At 53.7% G+C, this 15552-nt stretch overlaps 1 protein-coding gene across 4 annotated transcripts in view; it reads left to right on the top strand.

The window, feature by feature from the left end:
• PHF2 (PHD finger protein 2) overlaps window positions 1-15552 on the top strand; it is an 89144-nt gene that overhangs the window by 40522 nt on the left and 33070 nt on the right. For all 4 annotated transcript variants that reach the window (XM_070049984.1, XM_070049983.1, XM_051846983.2 and 1 more), the window contains exons 2-3: window positions 9676-9761; window positions 14431-14545. In XM_070049984.1, coding sequence (XP_069906085.1) covers window positions 9676-9761; window positions 14431-14545 — 201 coding nt within the window. The remainder of the gene's footprint in view (window positions 1-9675; window positions 9762-14430; window positions 14546-15552) is intronic.

Below are 15552 nucleotides of genomic sequence, written 5' to 3'. Positions count from 1 at the left end.
CGCGTGGGCGGTTCCCACCATCTGTTTGCTCCAGATGCTGCAAGCGAGAGATGGCCCGGAGCTGCTGGGGTCACCAGACGCAGAGCATGGACGTGGGGCAGGATGGGGGTTGACGAGGGGTCTGCTGGTGCATGTGGGTGCTGGTCCAGCTCCTGGGCCAGCCAACCCCTGACTGGTGTGAAGGCGGAGGACCCAGCTCCTTCCCAGCCTGCAGCTCCTGGTGGGTGGAGGACCCAAGTGGAGCTGGGGAGAGGGAGGACTGCCCTGTGAAGCTCTCTGCCACCCTCTGTCGCAGGTGAGCCAGGTGAGCCAGGCTCGCTGGCCTTTCAGAGGGAGCTGTGGGACAGTACCTGGTGGGCCCTGCTGGCCAGGGTACTCGGGAGGGAGACCAGCTCCCCTGTCCGCCGACTCAGCCTGCCCTTGGGATGTGGCTAAAACAGCATCGCTGAGGAGAAGCTGGGGCCCCTGGCAGCACTTCCGCCTCGTCCTGGGCCCCTCCTGGCCCTGTGTCTTGTGCCTGCCCTCCCGTGTGTCCAGCCCTCATGTGCTTTTCTTTCTACCTGGTTTGGGTCCTTTTCTTCTGTTGAGGCGATTCTCTCACTAAGAAGTTCATAGATGGGGCCGGTGCTGTGGCGTAGCAGATAAAGCCGTTGCCTGCAGTGCCGGCATCCCATATGGGTGCCAGTTCGAGTCCCAGCTGCTCCACTTCCTACCCAGCTCTTTGCTGTGGCCTGGGAAAGCAGTGGAGGATGGCCCGGTCCTTGGGCCCCTGCACTCGCATGGGAGACCTGGAGGAAGCTCCTGGCTCCTGGCTTCGGATCAGCACAGCTCTGGCCATTGCAGCCAACTGGGGAATGGACCAGCGGTTGGAAGACTCTCTCTCTCTCTGCCTCTCCTCACTCTATGTAACTTCTGACTTTCAAATACATAAATAAATCTTTTTAAAAATAGTTCATAGAGTGAGAATTTTTTTAAAGATTATTTATTTATTTATTTGAATGTCAGAGTTACAGAGAGAGAGGTCTTCCATTTACTGGTTCATTCCCCAATTGGCTGAAGGAGGTAGGCTAGGCTGAAGGAGGAAGGAGCTTCATCCAGGTCTCCCACGTTGGTGGCAGGGACCTTAGCTCTTGGGCTGTCTTCTGCTGCTTTCCCAGGCCATCAGCAGGGAGCTGGATGGGAAGTGGAGCAGCCAGGACTCCCACCGGTGCTTATATGGGATGCCGATGTCACAGGTGGCAGCTTAACCCACTGTACACAGCCCTGGCCCCAGAGTGGGAATATTAACACTTTGCTGTATCTGTTGTATTTTCTTTTTAATTTATTTATTTTTATTTGAAAGACAGCTACAGAGAGAGGTCGAGACGGAGAGGGAGGTCTTCCGTCTGCTGGTTCACTCCCCAAATGGCTGCAATGGCTGGAGCTGAGCCGATTCAAAGTGGGGAGCCAGGAACTTCTGGGTCTCCCATGTGGGTGCAGGGGCCCAAGGACTTGAGCCATCTTCCACTGCTTTCCCAGGCCATAGCAGAGAGAGTTGGGTCCGAAGTGCAGCAGCTGGGACTCCAACTGTTGCCCATATGGGATGCTGGCACTGCAGTCAGCGGCTTTACCTGCTACACCACAGTGCTGGCCCCTATGTCTTTATCTATAACACTTAACTCTTTAGACCTGGACTTGGCTTCGGTTTGTCTTCTGTGGTATAGTGAACTTTATCTTCTCAAAAACTTGCCAAGATCTTTTGCTAGACTACAGGCTGTATTCGCAGGATTCAGGACTGTGGCAGTTGCGGCAGAGCCACCTGTGCAGGGCCTTTCACTGGTGGTCTGGTGGGCTTAGTCTGACACACTGGGCATGAGCCGGAACCACCCGGTCTGTGGGGTCGTCACACCAGGACAGGAAACCCAGCTGTCTGCCAGCTTCAGTTTCTTCTGTACGTGCCCTGAAGACAAGGGCAGGACTATCTCCAGTGGGGCAGACATTTAATCTCTTCTTTCCCTTAGTCTTTTAAATAGGAGCCATAAAATCCCTGTGGTTACAGGGTTGTAAAAGAGAGCAGTTAGGGTTCCTGACATGCCACCCATGTGGGTGAGTACTCAGCCAGGCCTAGTGATGGTGGGGTTGGTGGCAGTGGTGATGGTGGTGATGGTGATGGTGATGATCATAGTGAAGATGGTGGTGATGGTGATGATGGTGCTGGTGATAATGATAGTGAAGATGGTGGTGATGGTGAGGATGGGATTGGTGATGGTGATGATGGTGATGGTGATAGTGAAGATGGTAGTGATGGTGAGGATGGGATTGGTGATGGTGGTGGTGATGGTGATAGTGATAATGATAGTGAAGATGGTGGTGATGGTGATGACCATAGTGAAGATGGTGGTGATGGTGATGATGGGATTGGTGATGGTGATGATCATAGTGAAGATGGTAGTGGTGGTGATTGGAGATGGTGGTGGCGATGATGGTGATGGTGATAATGATAGTGAAGGTGGTGGTGATGGTGGTGATGATTGGATTGGTGGTGTTGATGATGATGACAGTGAAGATGGTGGTGATGATGGTGATATTAATGATAGTGAAGATGGTGGTGATGGTGGTGATGATGGTGAAGTTGATGATGGTGACAATATTAATGATAGTGAAGATGGTGGTGGTGATGATATTAATGATAGTGAAGATGGTGGTGATGGTGATGATGGGATGGTGGTGATGTTATTTTCTCAGGGCCAGGACTCCCCCCGCCCAAGTTTATTGAGATAAAATTCACATAACATAAAATCAACCATTTAAAAATAAATCAGTGCCATTTAGTACATTCACAATACTATGTGACCATTGACTGTATCCAGTTCCAAAACATTTTCATTTCCAAGGGGGACTCCATACCCACCAAGCCACGACTCCCATTCCTCTCTTGTCCTACCCTCTGGCACAGGGAGTCAACCTTGTGTCTCCTTGGAGTTACCTGTTAACGGACATTCCATATAAATGGGATCACGTTGTAGTCCTGTGTGACTGACTTCTTTCACTTAGTGGAATGTTTTTCAGATGTATCCATGTTGTGGGATGTAGCAGAACTTTCTTGTTTTATAGACCACATTTTGTGTATCCATTTATTTGTTGTTGGACCTTTTGGTTATGGTGAATAATATTGTTATTTATGTATAAGGATTTGTTTGAATACCTGTTCTTTTTTTTTTTTTTAAGATTTATTTATTTATTTGAAAGAGTTACAGAGAGGCAGAGAGAGAGAGAGAGAGATCTTCCATTTGCTGGTTCATTCTCCAGATGGCTGCAACAGCCGGAGCTGCACCGATCCAAAGCTGGGAGCCAGGAGCTTCTTCTGGGTCTCTCACATGGGTGCAGAGGCCCAAGGACATGGGCCATCTTCCACTGCTTTCCTAGGCCATAGCAGAGAGCTGGATGGGAAGTGGAGCAGCCAGGACTTGGACCGGCGCCCATATGGGATGCCGGCGGCTGCTTTACCCACTACGCCACAGTGCCGGCCGCTTGAATACCTGTTCTTAACTCTGAGATATTTACCTATGAATGGACTTGTAGTTTTATGTTGAATTTTCTTTTTAAAAAAGATTTGTTTGTTGAAAGCCAGAGTAACAAAGAGAGGGAGAGACACACAAAGATAGATATAGATATAGATATAGATATAGATATAGATATAGATATAGATATAGATATAGATATAGATATAGATATAGAGAGATCTTTTGTCTGTTGATTTACTCCCTAAATAATTGGCAATGTCCAGGGCTGGTCCAGGCCAAAGCCAGGAGCCCGGAACTCCCTCCAGGTTTTCCACACGGATGGCAGGGACCCAAGTGTTCGGCCCATCCTCCGCTGCTTTCCCAGGTGCACCAGCAGGGAACTGGATTGGAAGTGGAGCAGGCAGAACTTGAACTGGTGCTCTAGTGTGGGATGCCGCCGGCGCAGGCAGGCGCTTACCCTGCTGTGCCACAGTGCTGGCCCCTTAGGTGTAATTTTCCGAGGAAGTGTCAAACCTTTGCCTACAGTGCCCTGCACCATTTTACATTCCCTTCTCTGCTGTAAGGTGGTTATGATTTCTTCGCGTTCTCATCAATAGTTTTTTCTTCCAGTAGACTTGCAGCCATCTGGTGGATGTGAGATGGTGTGTTACTGCAGTTCTGACTGAGCATCTTTGTATGTGCTCGTTAGTCATTTGCGTGTCTTTGGAAAAATGTCAGTTGAAGTCATTTGCCCATTTTTAAATTGGGTTGTTTGCCTTTTATTGTTGAGATATAATAAGAATTCTTTATATGGTTTAGGCTCTTGTAAGATACGTGTTTTATAAATATTTTCTCCCATTCTTTCAGTTGCCCTTTCACTCTGCTGATAGTGTGCTTTGATGCACAGAGTTGTGTTTTTTTTTTTTTTTTTAAAGATTTATTTATTTGGCGGGCAGGGTTGTAGACAGAGGGAAAGACAGAGATCTTTCACCCGCTGGTTCCCTCCTCAAATGGCTGCAGCAGCCGGAGCTGGGCTGATCTGAAGCCAGGAGCCAGGAGCTTCTTCTGGGTCTCCCACGCAGGTGCAGGGACCCAAGGATCCTGGGCCATCCTCCACTGCTGGAGCTGGATTGGAAGTGGAGCAGCTAGGATTCAAACTAGCACCCATATGGGATGCTGGTGCTGTAGGCAGAGGCTTAGCCCACTGCACCACAGTGCTAGCCCAGTGCACAGAGTTTTAAATTTTGCTGAAGTCTGGATTTTCTTCTTTAGTTTCTCATGCTTTTGGTGTCCTATCTAGGAATATATCGCCAAATCCAAGATCAGGAAGATTTTTTTCTGTTTTCTTCTAAGAGATTTTATAATTTTACGTCTTATGTGTATTTAGGCTGTTTATCCATTTTCAGTTAACTTTTATACAGAATGGGAAGGAAGCATCCAACGTTATTCTTTTCCTTACTGTTAATCACTTATCGCAACAACAATTATTGAAGAGATTATTCCTTCCCTGTCTTAGAACCCCTGTCAAAAATTAGTTGGTCATTAAAGTATGGGTTTATTTCTGGAGTCTCCGTTCTATTCTTTTGGTCCACATGTCTATCCATATGCCAGTGCCACACTGTTTTCATTTCTGTAGCTTTGTAGTAAATTTTGAAACAGAGATATAGATACTCTTAACTTTATTTTCCGTTTTGAAATTTGTTTTGGGATCCCTTACAGTTCCATAAAAATTTGAGGATCAGCTTTTCCATTTCTGTGAACAGACATGCTAGGATTTTTCTGGAGTTTGCATTGAATTCATAGATTGCTCTGGTAGTATTAAGTTCTAGCACTTTTAAGTGTTCCAGTCCATGGTCATAGTGTGTGTTTCTGTCTATTTCTGCCTTTAAACTTCATTTCAGCAGTGTGCAAATCTTGAATCTGCTGGTTTCCTGGCTTAAATTTTTTGTAGTTATTTGACTTTTTTTTTTTTTAACAGTCTTAGCTTACCAAAGTCTCTGGTTTTCTGGATTTTTTTTTTTTTTGACAGGCAGAGTGGACAGTGAGAGAGACAGAAAGGTCTTCCTTTTGCCGTTGGTTCACTCTCCAATGGCCGCCGCGGCTGGCGCGCTGCGGCCGGCGCACCGCGCTGATCCGATGGCAGGAGCCAGGTGCTTTTCCTGGTCTCCCATGGGGTGCAGGGCCCAAGCACTTGGGCCATCCTCCACTGCACTCCCTGGCCACAGCAGAGAGCTGGCCTGGAAGAGGGGCAACCAGGACAGAATCCGGCGCCCTGACCGGGACTAGAACCCGGTGTGCCGGCGCCGCAAGGCAGAGGATTAGCCTAGTGAGCTGCGGCGCCGGCCTGGATTATTTTTAAAAAGCTTTTACCCATGGGACCAGTGCTGTGGCGCAGTGGGTTAACGCCCTGGCCTGAAGTGCCGGCATCCCATATGGACGCCGGTTTGAGACCTGGTTGCACCACTTCCGATCCAGCTCTCTGCTATGACCTGGGAAAGCAATAGAAGATGGCCCAAGTCCTTGGTCCCCTGAACCCGCATGGGAGACCTGGAAGAAGCTCCTGACTCCTGGCTTTGGATTGGTGCAGCTCCGGCTGTTGCAGCCAACTGGGGAGTGAACCATTGGATGGAAGATCCCCCCCGCCCCCACCGTATAACTCTGACTTGCAAATAAATAAATACATCTTTTAAAAAATGTTTTTACTTATTTATTTGAGAGGCAGAGCTACAGAGAGAGAGGGGGGAGGGAGGGAGGGAGAGAGGGATAGAAAGAGAGGTCTTCCATTTGCTGGTTCACTCTCCAAATGGCTGCAACACCCAGAGCTGGGCTGATACAAATTCAGGAGCTAGGAACTTCTTCCAGGTCCCCCAAGTGGGTACAGGGGCCCAAGCACTTAAGCCATCTTCCACTGCTTCTCCAGGCCTTAGCAGAGAGCTGGAACAGCTGGGACACGAACTGGTGCCCATTTGGGGGATGCCAATGCCACAGGCAGAGGCTTAGCCCACTACTTCATGGCGCTGGCCCCTATTTTATTCTTTTTGATGCTCTTGTAATTGCTTTCTTGATTTAGTTTTCGGAGCACTCATTGCTAGTACACAGAACTACAACTGGTATTGGGATGTTGATGTTGCTCCCTACACTGTGTTGCATTTATTCATTAGATCTAGCAACTCTTTTGTGTACGGATTTCTTTAGGATTTTTTGCTATATAGAATGTGTGTTTTACAAATGAAGATTATTTTACTTTTTCCTTTCCATTTGGATGCCTTTTATTTTGTTCTTTTGCCTAATTGCTTTGGCTGAAATTTCAACACTGCGTGAAATTCAAGTGGCAATCACAAGCATCCTGGCTGGTCCTTGGGCTTCTGGGAAAAGCTTTCATCCATCCACCATTGCCTATAATGTGAGCTCTGGGTTTTTCATATGTCCCTGTGGACTTCATCATGCTGAAAAAGCTCCCTTCTGTTCCTGGTTTGTGGAGTGTCTTTATCATGAAGCAGTGTTAGATTTTGCTAAAGGCTTTGTCTGTTGATTGAGATGAACATGTGGAGTTTTTCGTCGTTGTATTAATACAGTGTGGTGTATCTTAGGGAGGAGGAGGGTTTGGAAGAGACTGGGAGAGGCAGGAACAGAGGGATGGGTTGAGGAGCTGTACCAGCAGCGGGGGTGGGGTAGGGTGAGCCTCCTCCTCCTATCTTCTACCCCCTTCACGAGCTGTGCCCTCGTGGGCTGCGGGAGAAAGGCTCAGCTTCTGTTTCCCAGCCTCCAGCGCCAGGGCTGCGTCCTTCCCTGCTGTCAGAGGTGAGCCTCAGGGTTGGAAGCGTTGGCTTCTTTTCCTGTGTTGAGCTGTCCTTGCATTCCTGTGATAACTCCCACTTGGTCATATAGGGTACAGTCCCCTTAATATGCGTCTGGTTTATATTTGCTAGTATGTTGTTGAGGATTTTTGCATCATTATTCATACACGATACTGATCTGTACTTTTCTTGTAGTGTCTTGTCTAGCTTTGGAGTTAAGGTAATGCTGACCTCATAGAGTTAGGAAACTTTTCCTCCTCTGTTAGCTTCTGGATGAGTTTGAAGACTGGTGTTAGTCTCCTGTATTTTAATTGGTGTTAAGATTTTGATAGAGTTTGTGGGCAGCATTGTGGCATAGTGGGTTAAGTTGCCACCTGCAGTGCTGGCATCCCATAAGGGATTTCCTGATTGAGTCCTGGCTGCTCCACTTCTGATCCAGCTCTCTGCTAATGAGCCTGGGAAAGCAGCAGAAGATGGCCCAATTGTTTGGGCCCCTGTACCCACATGGGAGATGGAAGAGCTCTCTCTCTTTGTCTTTCCTTCTCTCTGTCTGTAGCTTGCCTTTCAAATAAATAGATACATGTTAAAAAAAATTGTAGAGTTCACCAGTGGTGGTTCTGTGGTTTTCATTTTGGGGAGTTGTTTATTATTATTATTATTGAGTCCCTCTCTTGTTATTGACCTGTTCCATTTTCCTATCTCTTTTTGAGGTCACCTCAATGGTTCCTATGTTTCTAGGAATTTGTCCGTTTCATCAGGTTATCCAGCTTATTGGCCCATAATGATTTATAGCATGCTCTTACGAGCCTTGCTTTTTAGGGTCAGTGGCAGTGTCTTTACTTCATGTCTGACTTTCGTCTTCTCTCTCATTTTCGTGGTCAGGCAGACTGGAATCCGAGCCACCTTTTGGTTTGGTGGATTCTCTCCCTTGTGCCGATGTGTGGACAGGTGTGAGGCTGAGGCCAACATCTGCACTGCGGTCTGCTGCTCCCAAAGCAGTTCAAGCTTGGGCATTTTAAAGGGGAAGCCGCCTGCCTCTCCCCCTGACGCAGCTGAACCCCGGGTTCTGGTCCGGTCTCTGGCTCCGTTCCCTTGTGTCAGTGGCTCAGAACCTGTGCCAGCGTGATCCTGTTCCTCACCTCTGCTGGCTGTGGACGATTCCATTCCAGGGAGGGACAGCAGGCAGACACATGGCTGGTCCCTCTAAGTGCGTTTTTAAGCTGTTTGCAACGTTCTGACAGAGAGGGTGGTCGTGCCACGTGGAACACTTTCTTCTGCTGAAGAGAGTTCTGGAAGTGTCTTTGTTGGGGGGTGTGCTGTCCAGCAGGCACAGGGTGCTTGGGCTCCTGGCCAGCCTTGGGCCACGCCCTGTGTGCAGGGACACATCTGTCCTGGTTTCCCGGTCACCTTACCTTTGCATCTTAGTGGTCGTACAAAATCCCTCCTGAGGTATAAGCAGTATAACATCAGCGTCAGCCCCCTTGAGACCCCAGATGAAAACTAAAGCAAACACTAAACGTGATTAAAAGCAGCTTCGGAGACTTGAATTGTTGATGGCCTCGTATGCTTCCCCGAAGTAAAACCAGGCTGCTCGGGGCACATCCGTGGCTTCCACGCTTGCTGTCCCGAGCGCCTCCTGCATAGGCGATCTGGGCTGGCCCCGGGGAAAAGGGGAGTTTTAAATTTGCTAGCCAGTGTTATTTACACTTAAGTGCTCGCTAGAGGAAAATGTGGAAGGATTTTCCAGCTCATTTGGTGCATTTTTCTCATGGGAGTTGCCTGCTCCCAGGCCTGCCCTCCGTCCACTGGGATCTTACAGTTGTATGCATTTCTTGCATCTTGTCACTTTCAACCCCCCTCCCCCCAAAACAAAACAAAACCATGCAGAGGGCTGAAGATTTCCATTTGCCAGCCTTGCCTCTGTAGACGCTTGTGGATGTCTTAGGGCAAAGCCTTTGGTGCTGGCTAGTGGCCTGAGGCCCATGTCAAGGCTGTATCTGTATACTGGGCGAGCTCTCCTAGCGCTCAGTCCTTGTGCAGGTTTGCAGGGCTGGAGGAACTCAAGGGGGGCGCACTGAGGGGTCCTGGGCGCTGGAGTCGCTGGACGTGGGCCTTGCCCTGAACTCTCTGAAGCAGAGCTGAAGGTGGCTGTGGTATGGCCCAGTGGGTGGCTCCAGGCTGCCCCTGGCGAGTTCTGCCCCTCAGGGGGGCTACAGGGGTCTTCAGGGTGGCTGTGGCAGCGGCTGTGTGCCCCGCTGTGGACCACGGTCCTGGCACAGCTCTACTCCGTCTGGCTGGGGCCCAGATGCAAGCAGGGACCCTCCCCGGGGCTTGGCAGACGGAAGGTGCCCGAGTGGGGTTGAACACCTGGTAATGGTGTGTTTGCTCCGTTTCAGCTGTGTTGGGGTGGAAGAGGAGGAGGCACCAGACATCGACATTTATCACTGCCCGAACTGCGAGAAAACCCACGGGAAGTCCACCTGTAAGTACCGTGACTGACAGGGCCACCCCTCGCCCTGGCTGCGTGCACACGGGCTCCTTGGGCCCACACCCTGGGCCGCTGGAGCTGAAACACCATGGGTAGTGAGATGATGGTGTCAGCACCTGGGGACAGCTGCTGGCTTAGCCAAGGGTCGCGTCTGGCCTGTGGGGCCCTTCCTGACCACCCCCGCTCACCGTGGCAGCTGTGCACAGACCCCAGGGCTTCAAGGCTTGGGCAGGGGTCATACACTCAGCTTGTGGCTCGAGCCAGGGGTGTGGATGTGGTGACTGGGTGAATGGAAAGGCAGCGGCTGTGCAGGGCTCTCGGCCCGGCTGGCCGCTGCCACCCGCAGGTGGGTTCTGAGTGCCTCTGTCCTCCTGGCCCCCTCTGCAGGGACTGGACTCTTAGGGCCCCGCCTTTCCCAGTTCCCCTGCTGTGTGTGTCCCCAGGGCTTTCCCTTCCCCCATCTTTCTTGTGTGTGGTGACACCTGGGGGCTCCTGTGCTGCAAGCCGCATGCACGTGGGCTGGCGCAGCCCAAGCTTCAGGTGCAGGCGCTAGTGGGGGACAGTGCCTGGCCTGCGGGTTGAAGGCACACAGCTCTGTGTGTGTGTGTGTTAGTGTATGAGGTGTGTGTGTGAGCACTGAAGTTGTCCGCTGATGTGGCCCTGGCCAATTGCTGCTCCTGGCTCTGTGGCCTGAGCCCTGGGCCTGCTGAGCCAAGGGCAGGGAGCGTAGGTGTGTCTGACTCCAGCCACGGCCACTCTGCACCATTCCCTGCAAAGTGAGCCCCTTCCTGGTGCCTGGTCACAAGCCTGGGTGCAGGCAGCAGGGGAGGCCCAGCACCCCAGCTCTGTGGGCTGGCACCTCATGAAGCTGCAGCCGGGAGGCGGGGTCTCCCCACCCTGAGGACCTCGCCGCTCTCTCTTGGCCCCTCCAGGCCCTGAGCACCTAGTGCCTGGCCTGTGTCCAGCCACGTGACCGTGGAGACTGCCTTTGCTCTGATCTCATCCCCTGCTCCCTGCCACGTCCTCGGCAGCCCGTCCAGTGCGCTCAGCACACGGGTGGGGGAAGGCGAGAAGGCTGATGGCCCTTCAAGGCAAGCTGGTGATGCGTCCTTTGGTGACAGCTGTGAGGCCGGAGGGCAGCGTTCTCGTGTGGTGGGGCTCTTGTGGGAGTCAGGCTGGGATTGGGTCGTGGTGGGTATGGGTGCTGAGCAGGGCTGAGCACACAGCTCTGACTTCTCCAGTGTCCCCGGGGTCTCAGAAACCCCTCACCCAGTGCTGACAACTTGCCTGCCCCAGGAAGTGTGTGTGCATCTCCCGGACCTGCCCGCCGGCAGAGGCAAGTGCAGATTCCCCTTCCGGTCTCCTACAGCCAGCACCCAGGGAACCGTGCTCTAGACCAGCAGTCAGTGGGACTGCCACGAGCAGGGCCACAGCCTCTGCCTGGCTGTCACCTGTGTGTGGTGTGTGTACATGGGCATAGATGGGGCACTTGAATGAGTTCCTGGAAATGGAATTAAAAGATGAGTTTATTTCTGAAGAGTTTTGAAATACCTGCATAATATTTTCATGATACGCATTTTCCATGAACTTTTTGAAGACCTTGCGTTTGTGTGTGCTTGTCTGTTTTTGCCTGTGTATGTGTGTGCATGCGTGTGTGTACGGATGTTGACCATGCTGTGTGCCCTCTGGGAGTCCGACTCTTCAGTGTTAATACTGGGGAACATGGTGCTCCGTCAGGGACAAAGGTGCATGGTGCTGGCACCTTCTGCAGGGAGCCAGCACTGCGACCCGTGCCTGTTTCTGACCCCCAGCTGGATTTTGCATCATTAGGGCAGGTCACTCGTTCCACATCCCCGGAGAAGTTGCAGCCCATGGTCTGTGCCTGGGATCCCCTGGGGGCCTCAAGCCTGCCTCTGCCCTTTCTGCCCTCGTGGCCCTGGCCTGGGAGGGGCTCCCAGCAGGACAGGGACCAGGATGGGAACACTGCTGACGCCCAGAGTAAGCCGTGCCTGCAGTCAGGGCCTCACGGTTCCCCTCTTCTTTAGCAAGGCCACGTCGGAAGGTTTGCAGGGCCCTGCCCCCACTGGCCTGATGTGTGTCCCTGCAGTGGCTCTGGGCTGTCACCCATGGGCGAGGCCATGGACACCACTGTTAACCTGCCTGACACAGGTCTGGCCCAGGGCCCAGGTTCTGGATGGGCGCGTGGCAGGGCTTTCTGTGTGACAAGGGTGCAGGAGGAGCGGGCACATCAGTGAGAAGTGGCTCTGTGGTATCACAGAGCACCTGATGGACCAAACTCACTTTGTGTCCCTTGGGTGTTTGCCACGTCATGCCTGGCAGGGCTGGGGTGAGACGCTGAGCATCCCCATGCTGTCCTCGGCCGCTTGGAGAGGCCACTCGACTCTTGGGGGTGAGAATCTGAAGTGCCAGCTGCCCCTCCCCCACTTCCTTTGTGTCACTGCTCAGCCCTGCACCACTGTCCCAAGGCTCAGTTTCCCCCGTGGCCCCCTGGGACAGGGCCTGCCTTGCTGGGCAATGGCAGGAGTCAGACTGTGTCCATGCCCTTCCGTTTACCTTCCATGGAGACCTTGACCTGGGGCCATGTCCCTGGCTTAGTCTCTTCGTCGATGGAGAGGAAAGAAGGGGACACAGGTGCCACAGCGAATGTCTTCGGGCACAGGCTGCTATGATGAAGTAGTGACTGTGGAGGTGGGCACCTGGGGTTGCCCCCACCCTCCTACCTCCAGGCCCCTCTCTGTGGGTGGCCCTTCTCCTTCTACGCAGCCTCCGTGGCCCCTGCACTGCTTGGGGCTACCATCTCCTCTGTCTCATGGCCTCCCCTAGCTGCAGCATCACTGCCGCCCAGAGATGGGCAGGACAGTCTTTAGCTCTGCCTGAGCCATCTGCAGCCTGGGTCTCTAATTTGCCCTCCCCCCGCCCATCCCTGCATGCACTGGTGGGCCCCACAGATCACATGCATGTCTCTGGCTCCTAGATGAGGCAGGCCCCTGTCATCGCTGCAGTCCGTGCACCTGCGGTACACTGGTCCCTCCTGATGCAGCCCAAGTCCTGCAGGACATCGGAGTGTGCAGAGCTGCTGAGGGTTAGGCGTGATCGTGGGGAGGGAGGACTCGGGCTGCTGTTGTGGACAGTGTCTTCCCTGCTTACCCTGTCACCTGGCTGCCCCGGTCCACACTTGCACACCAGGGCCAGCCCGGGGCCCTGTGTGTATGAGCCCCGAAGAGCAGGCTCCAGGGTGGCACCTGCCCGGCACCAAGCCTCTTGGTGAGCGTTTACAGATGACTTGTGAGGATGTGCTAGGAGAGAGTGGGCAACAGGAGGGTGGCTCGGTGCTGCCCGTGGCCCTGGATTGCCTGGCTCGGGTAGACACAGAGTGGGTAGAGGCATGGGATGAGCTGAGTCCGTCCCTGTGTGATGGTTCCCAGGACAGACACGTCCACCGCCTCTTCCAGGCCCTCTGGGAGACCCCGTCCTTTCACAGATGACCTTTCTGTGCCCACAGTGTGTCACTCTGACACTGAGTACGGGGAGGCCTCACAGGAGCACCTAGCCCTGACTGAGTACCTGCCACCCAGGTGGCTTTGCTATGGGAAAGTGGAGCCCTCGGGCCAGTGCCGGGCTGACATACGGCCTTGGCCACTCCACACAGCTTGTGTGAGCACAGGTGGCTTTGCTATGGGAAAGTGGAGCCCTCGGGCCAGTGCCGGGCTGACATACGGCCTTGGCCACTCCACACAGCTTGTGTGAGCACAGAGATGTCCAGCAATTTGCTTGAGGCCACACAGCCAGAAGATGGTTCAGTCACCTCCAGCTTTGACACTGCGGGCCCTGGCCAGGCTTCTGTATCACTTAGTGGGTGGGAGATGGAGCCTAATGTGAAGGATCTCTGCAAACCAAAGGAGCATAATGTGAACCATCTCTGTGAACCCTCCCTACCCAGCCCCTGCCCCATCCTGAGCTGCACCAGTAGCAGATCTTGTTCAGGGACAGTGACAATTCACTGTGTGCTCTTCAGCTCCTGTTGTCCCCATAACCACCAAGACTCAGGAGAGTGGGGGCACATGGCCCTCTATCACCAAGGCCCCTGCTCTGTTGTCCCCGCCTTTCCTGGTTTGGGAAGTGCAGGTGCCACGTGGGTCCTGTCTGGCTTGGCCCTTGCATTCAGTCTGCGTGGCTCCAGGGTTTGCGTAGGTCGGGCCCAGCTGGGAGCCCCCTAGGGGAGCATCTGTCTGCCTGCACCCTCAGGTTACTCTGTCTGCCCTGAACAAGCACCTGCGTGGGTGTCAGGGAAACGGGTAGGGAGGAGACTGCCCTCCTCCCACGGGTGCTCAAAGCTAGTAGGAGTGGGAGTGCCTGCGTGTGTGCATGAGAGTTTGGGAGTGTGCCAGGGCTTACAGTGCAGTGGGGTGGGTGCATAGGTGTGCGTGTGCACATGTGCTTCTGGGTCTGGTGCCATCCAGACTCGTGGGGTGTGGAGGGGACCTGAGGCTGGGAGGGGTGGCTCCTCACCGCACTTGTGTACGGGCGTGGAGGGGGCGGGGGTGAGGAGGTGCTGTTGGGGCTGGGGAGAGGGCCTGAGGGGTGGGCGCCGGGCAGGGGCTGCACTGCAGGGTGACAAAGCTGCCTCCTGTCTCGCCCGTAGTGAAGAAGAAGCGGACCTGGCACAAGCACGGCGCGGGGCCGACGGCCGACGTGAAGCCTGTGCAGAACGGCAGCCAGCTCTTCATCAAGGAGCTGCGGAGCCGGACCTTCCCCAGGTGGGGCCCCGTCCCCCCACGCTGTGGGGTGTGCCCAGCCCTCAGCTGCGGGGGCTGCCTCTTCCAGGACAGCGAGGCGCGCCCCCCACTCCTGCAGCAGAGCCCGCTTCTCCCCTGTGTGAGCTCCTCCCAGGAAAAGGGGCACCAGTGCTGGTGACCACGCTTCCTGTGGGTAGAAGGGACCCCTGGCCACCCGGTGCGGCTGTGAGCCTGCCCGGTGTTCCCTCGTGGTTTCTCTTCTGACCCCGGCCACCTGCACCCCTGTCCTGCGTGAGGGCAGAAGCTGGGAGGACGAGCAGGCGTCCAGTGGGAAAGGGCCAGTCGGAGCAGCTGCCCGTGCCCTGGAGCGCCCTAGATGGCGTCTGTCTGTCTGAGTCTATTTCTTCTGTATTCGTGAGTGAGTGTGTGTGTGTGTGTGTGTGTGTGTGTGTGTGTGTGTGTGTGGTGTCACCCCCTGGCAACAGCCTTCCAAGCTGGTGGGGTTTTCTCCTGATGCTTAAATACCTCCTGCTCCCTTCTTGCTTGAGAGACTTGTGATGAGAGACCCGAGGCAGCCTTACTCTTGCCCCTCTCTGCCTAAGCTGTGTCACCCCGGCTTCTTTGCTGAGATACCGTTTACCCAGCATACGATCCACCCGTTCAGGGTGCGTGTTGCCGTGGCTTTTGGGCAGTCACAGATCTGGGCACCACTTGTAGCACGTTCCCATCACCCCCATCGCCTTTCCTCCGTCGCCCCCTCTCCCCCTTGTTCCGCAGCCCTGAGCCGCCACTCAGCTACTGTCTTATCTACAAGAAGACTCGCTGCTTCTGGGTGTTTTATTTCAGCCGAGTTATGCAGTGCGTGGCGGGCTGCCCCCAGGCAGCAGGAAGTTTCCAAGGTTCATCCGTGTGTCCGTGCGTCATCCTTTTAGCAGCTGAATAATGCGCCAGGGTGGGGACGCACGCGTTCTGCTGACCCGTTCAGCAGGCGACGGGAATTTGTGTGGTTCCCCTTCGTGGCTACCCTG

Source organism: Oryctolagus cuniculus, chromosome 1 (assembly GCF_964237555.1).
Source record: "Oryctolagus cuniculus chromosome 1, mOryCun1.1, whole genome shotgun sequence".
Classification (NCBI taxonomy): Eukaryota; Metazoa; Chordata; class Mammalia; order Lagomorpha; family Leporidae; genus Oryctolagus; species Oryctolagus cuniculus.
This window is presented reverse-complemented; position numbering and strand designations above follow the sequence as displayed.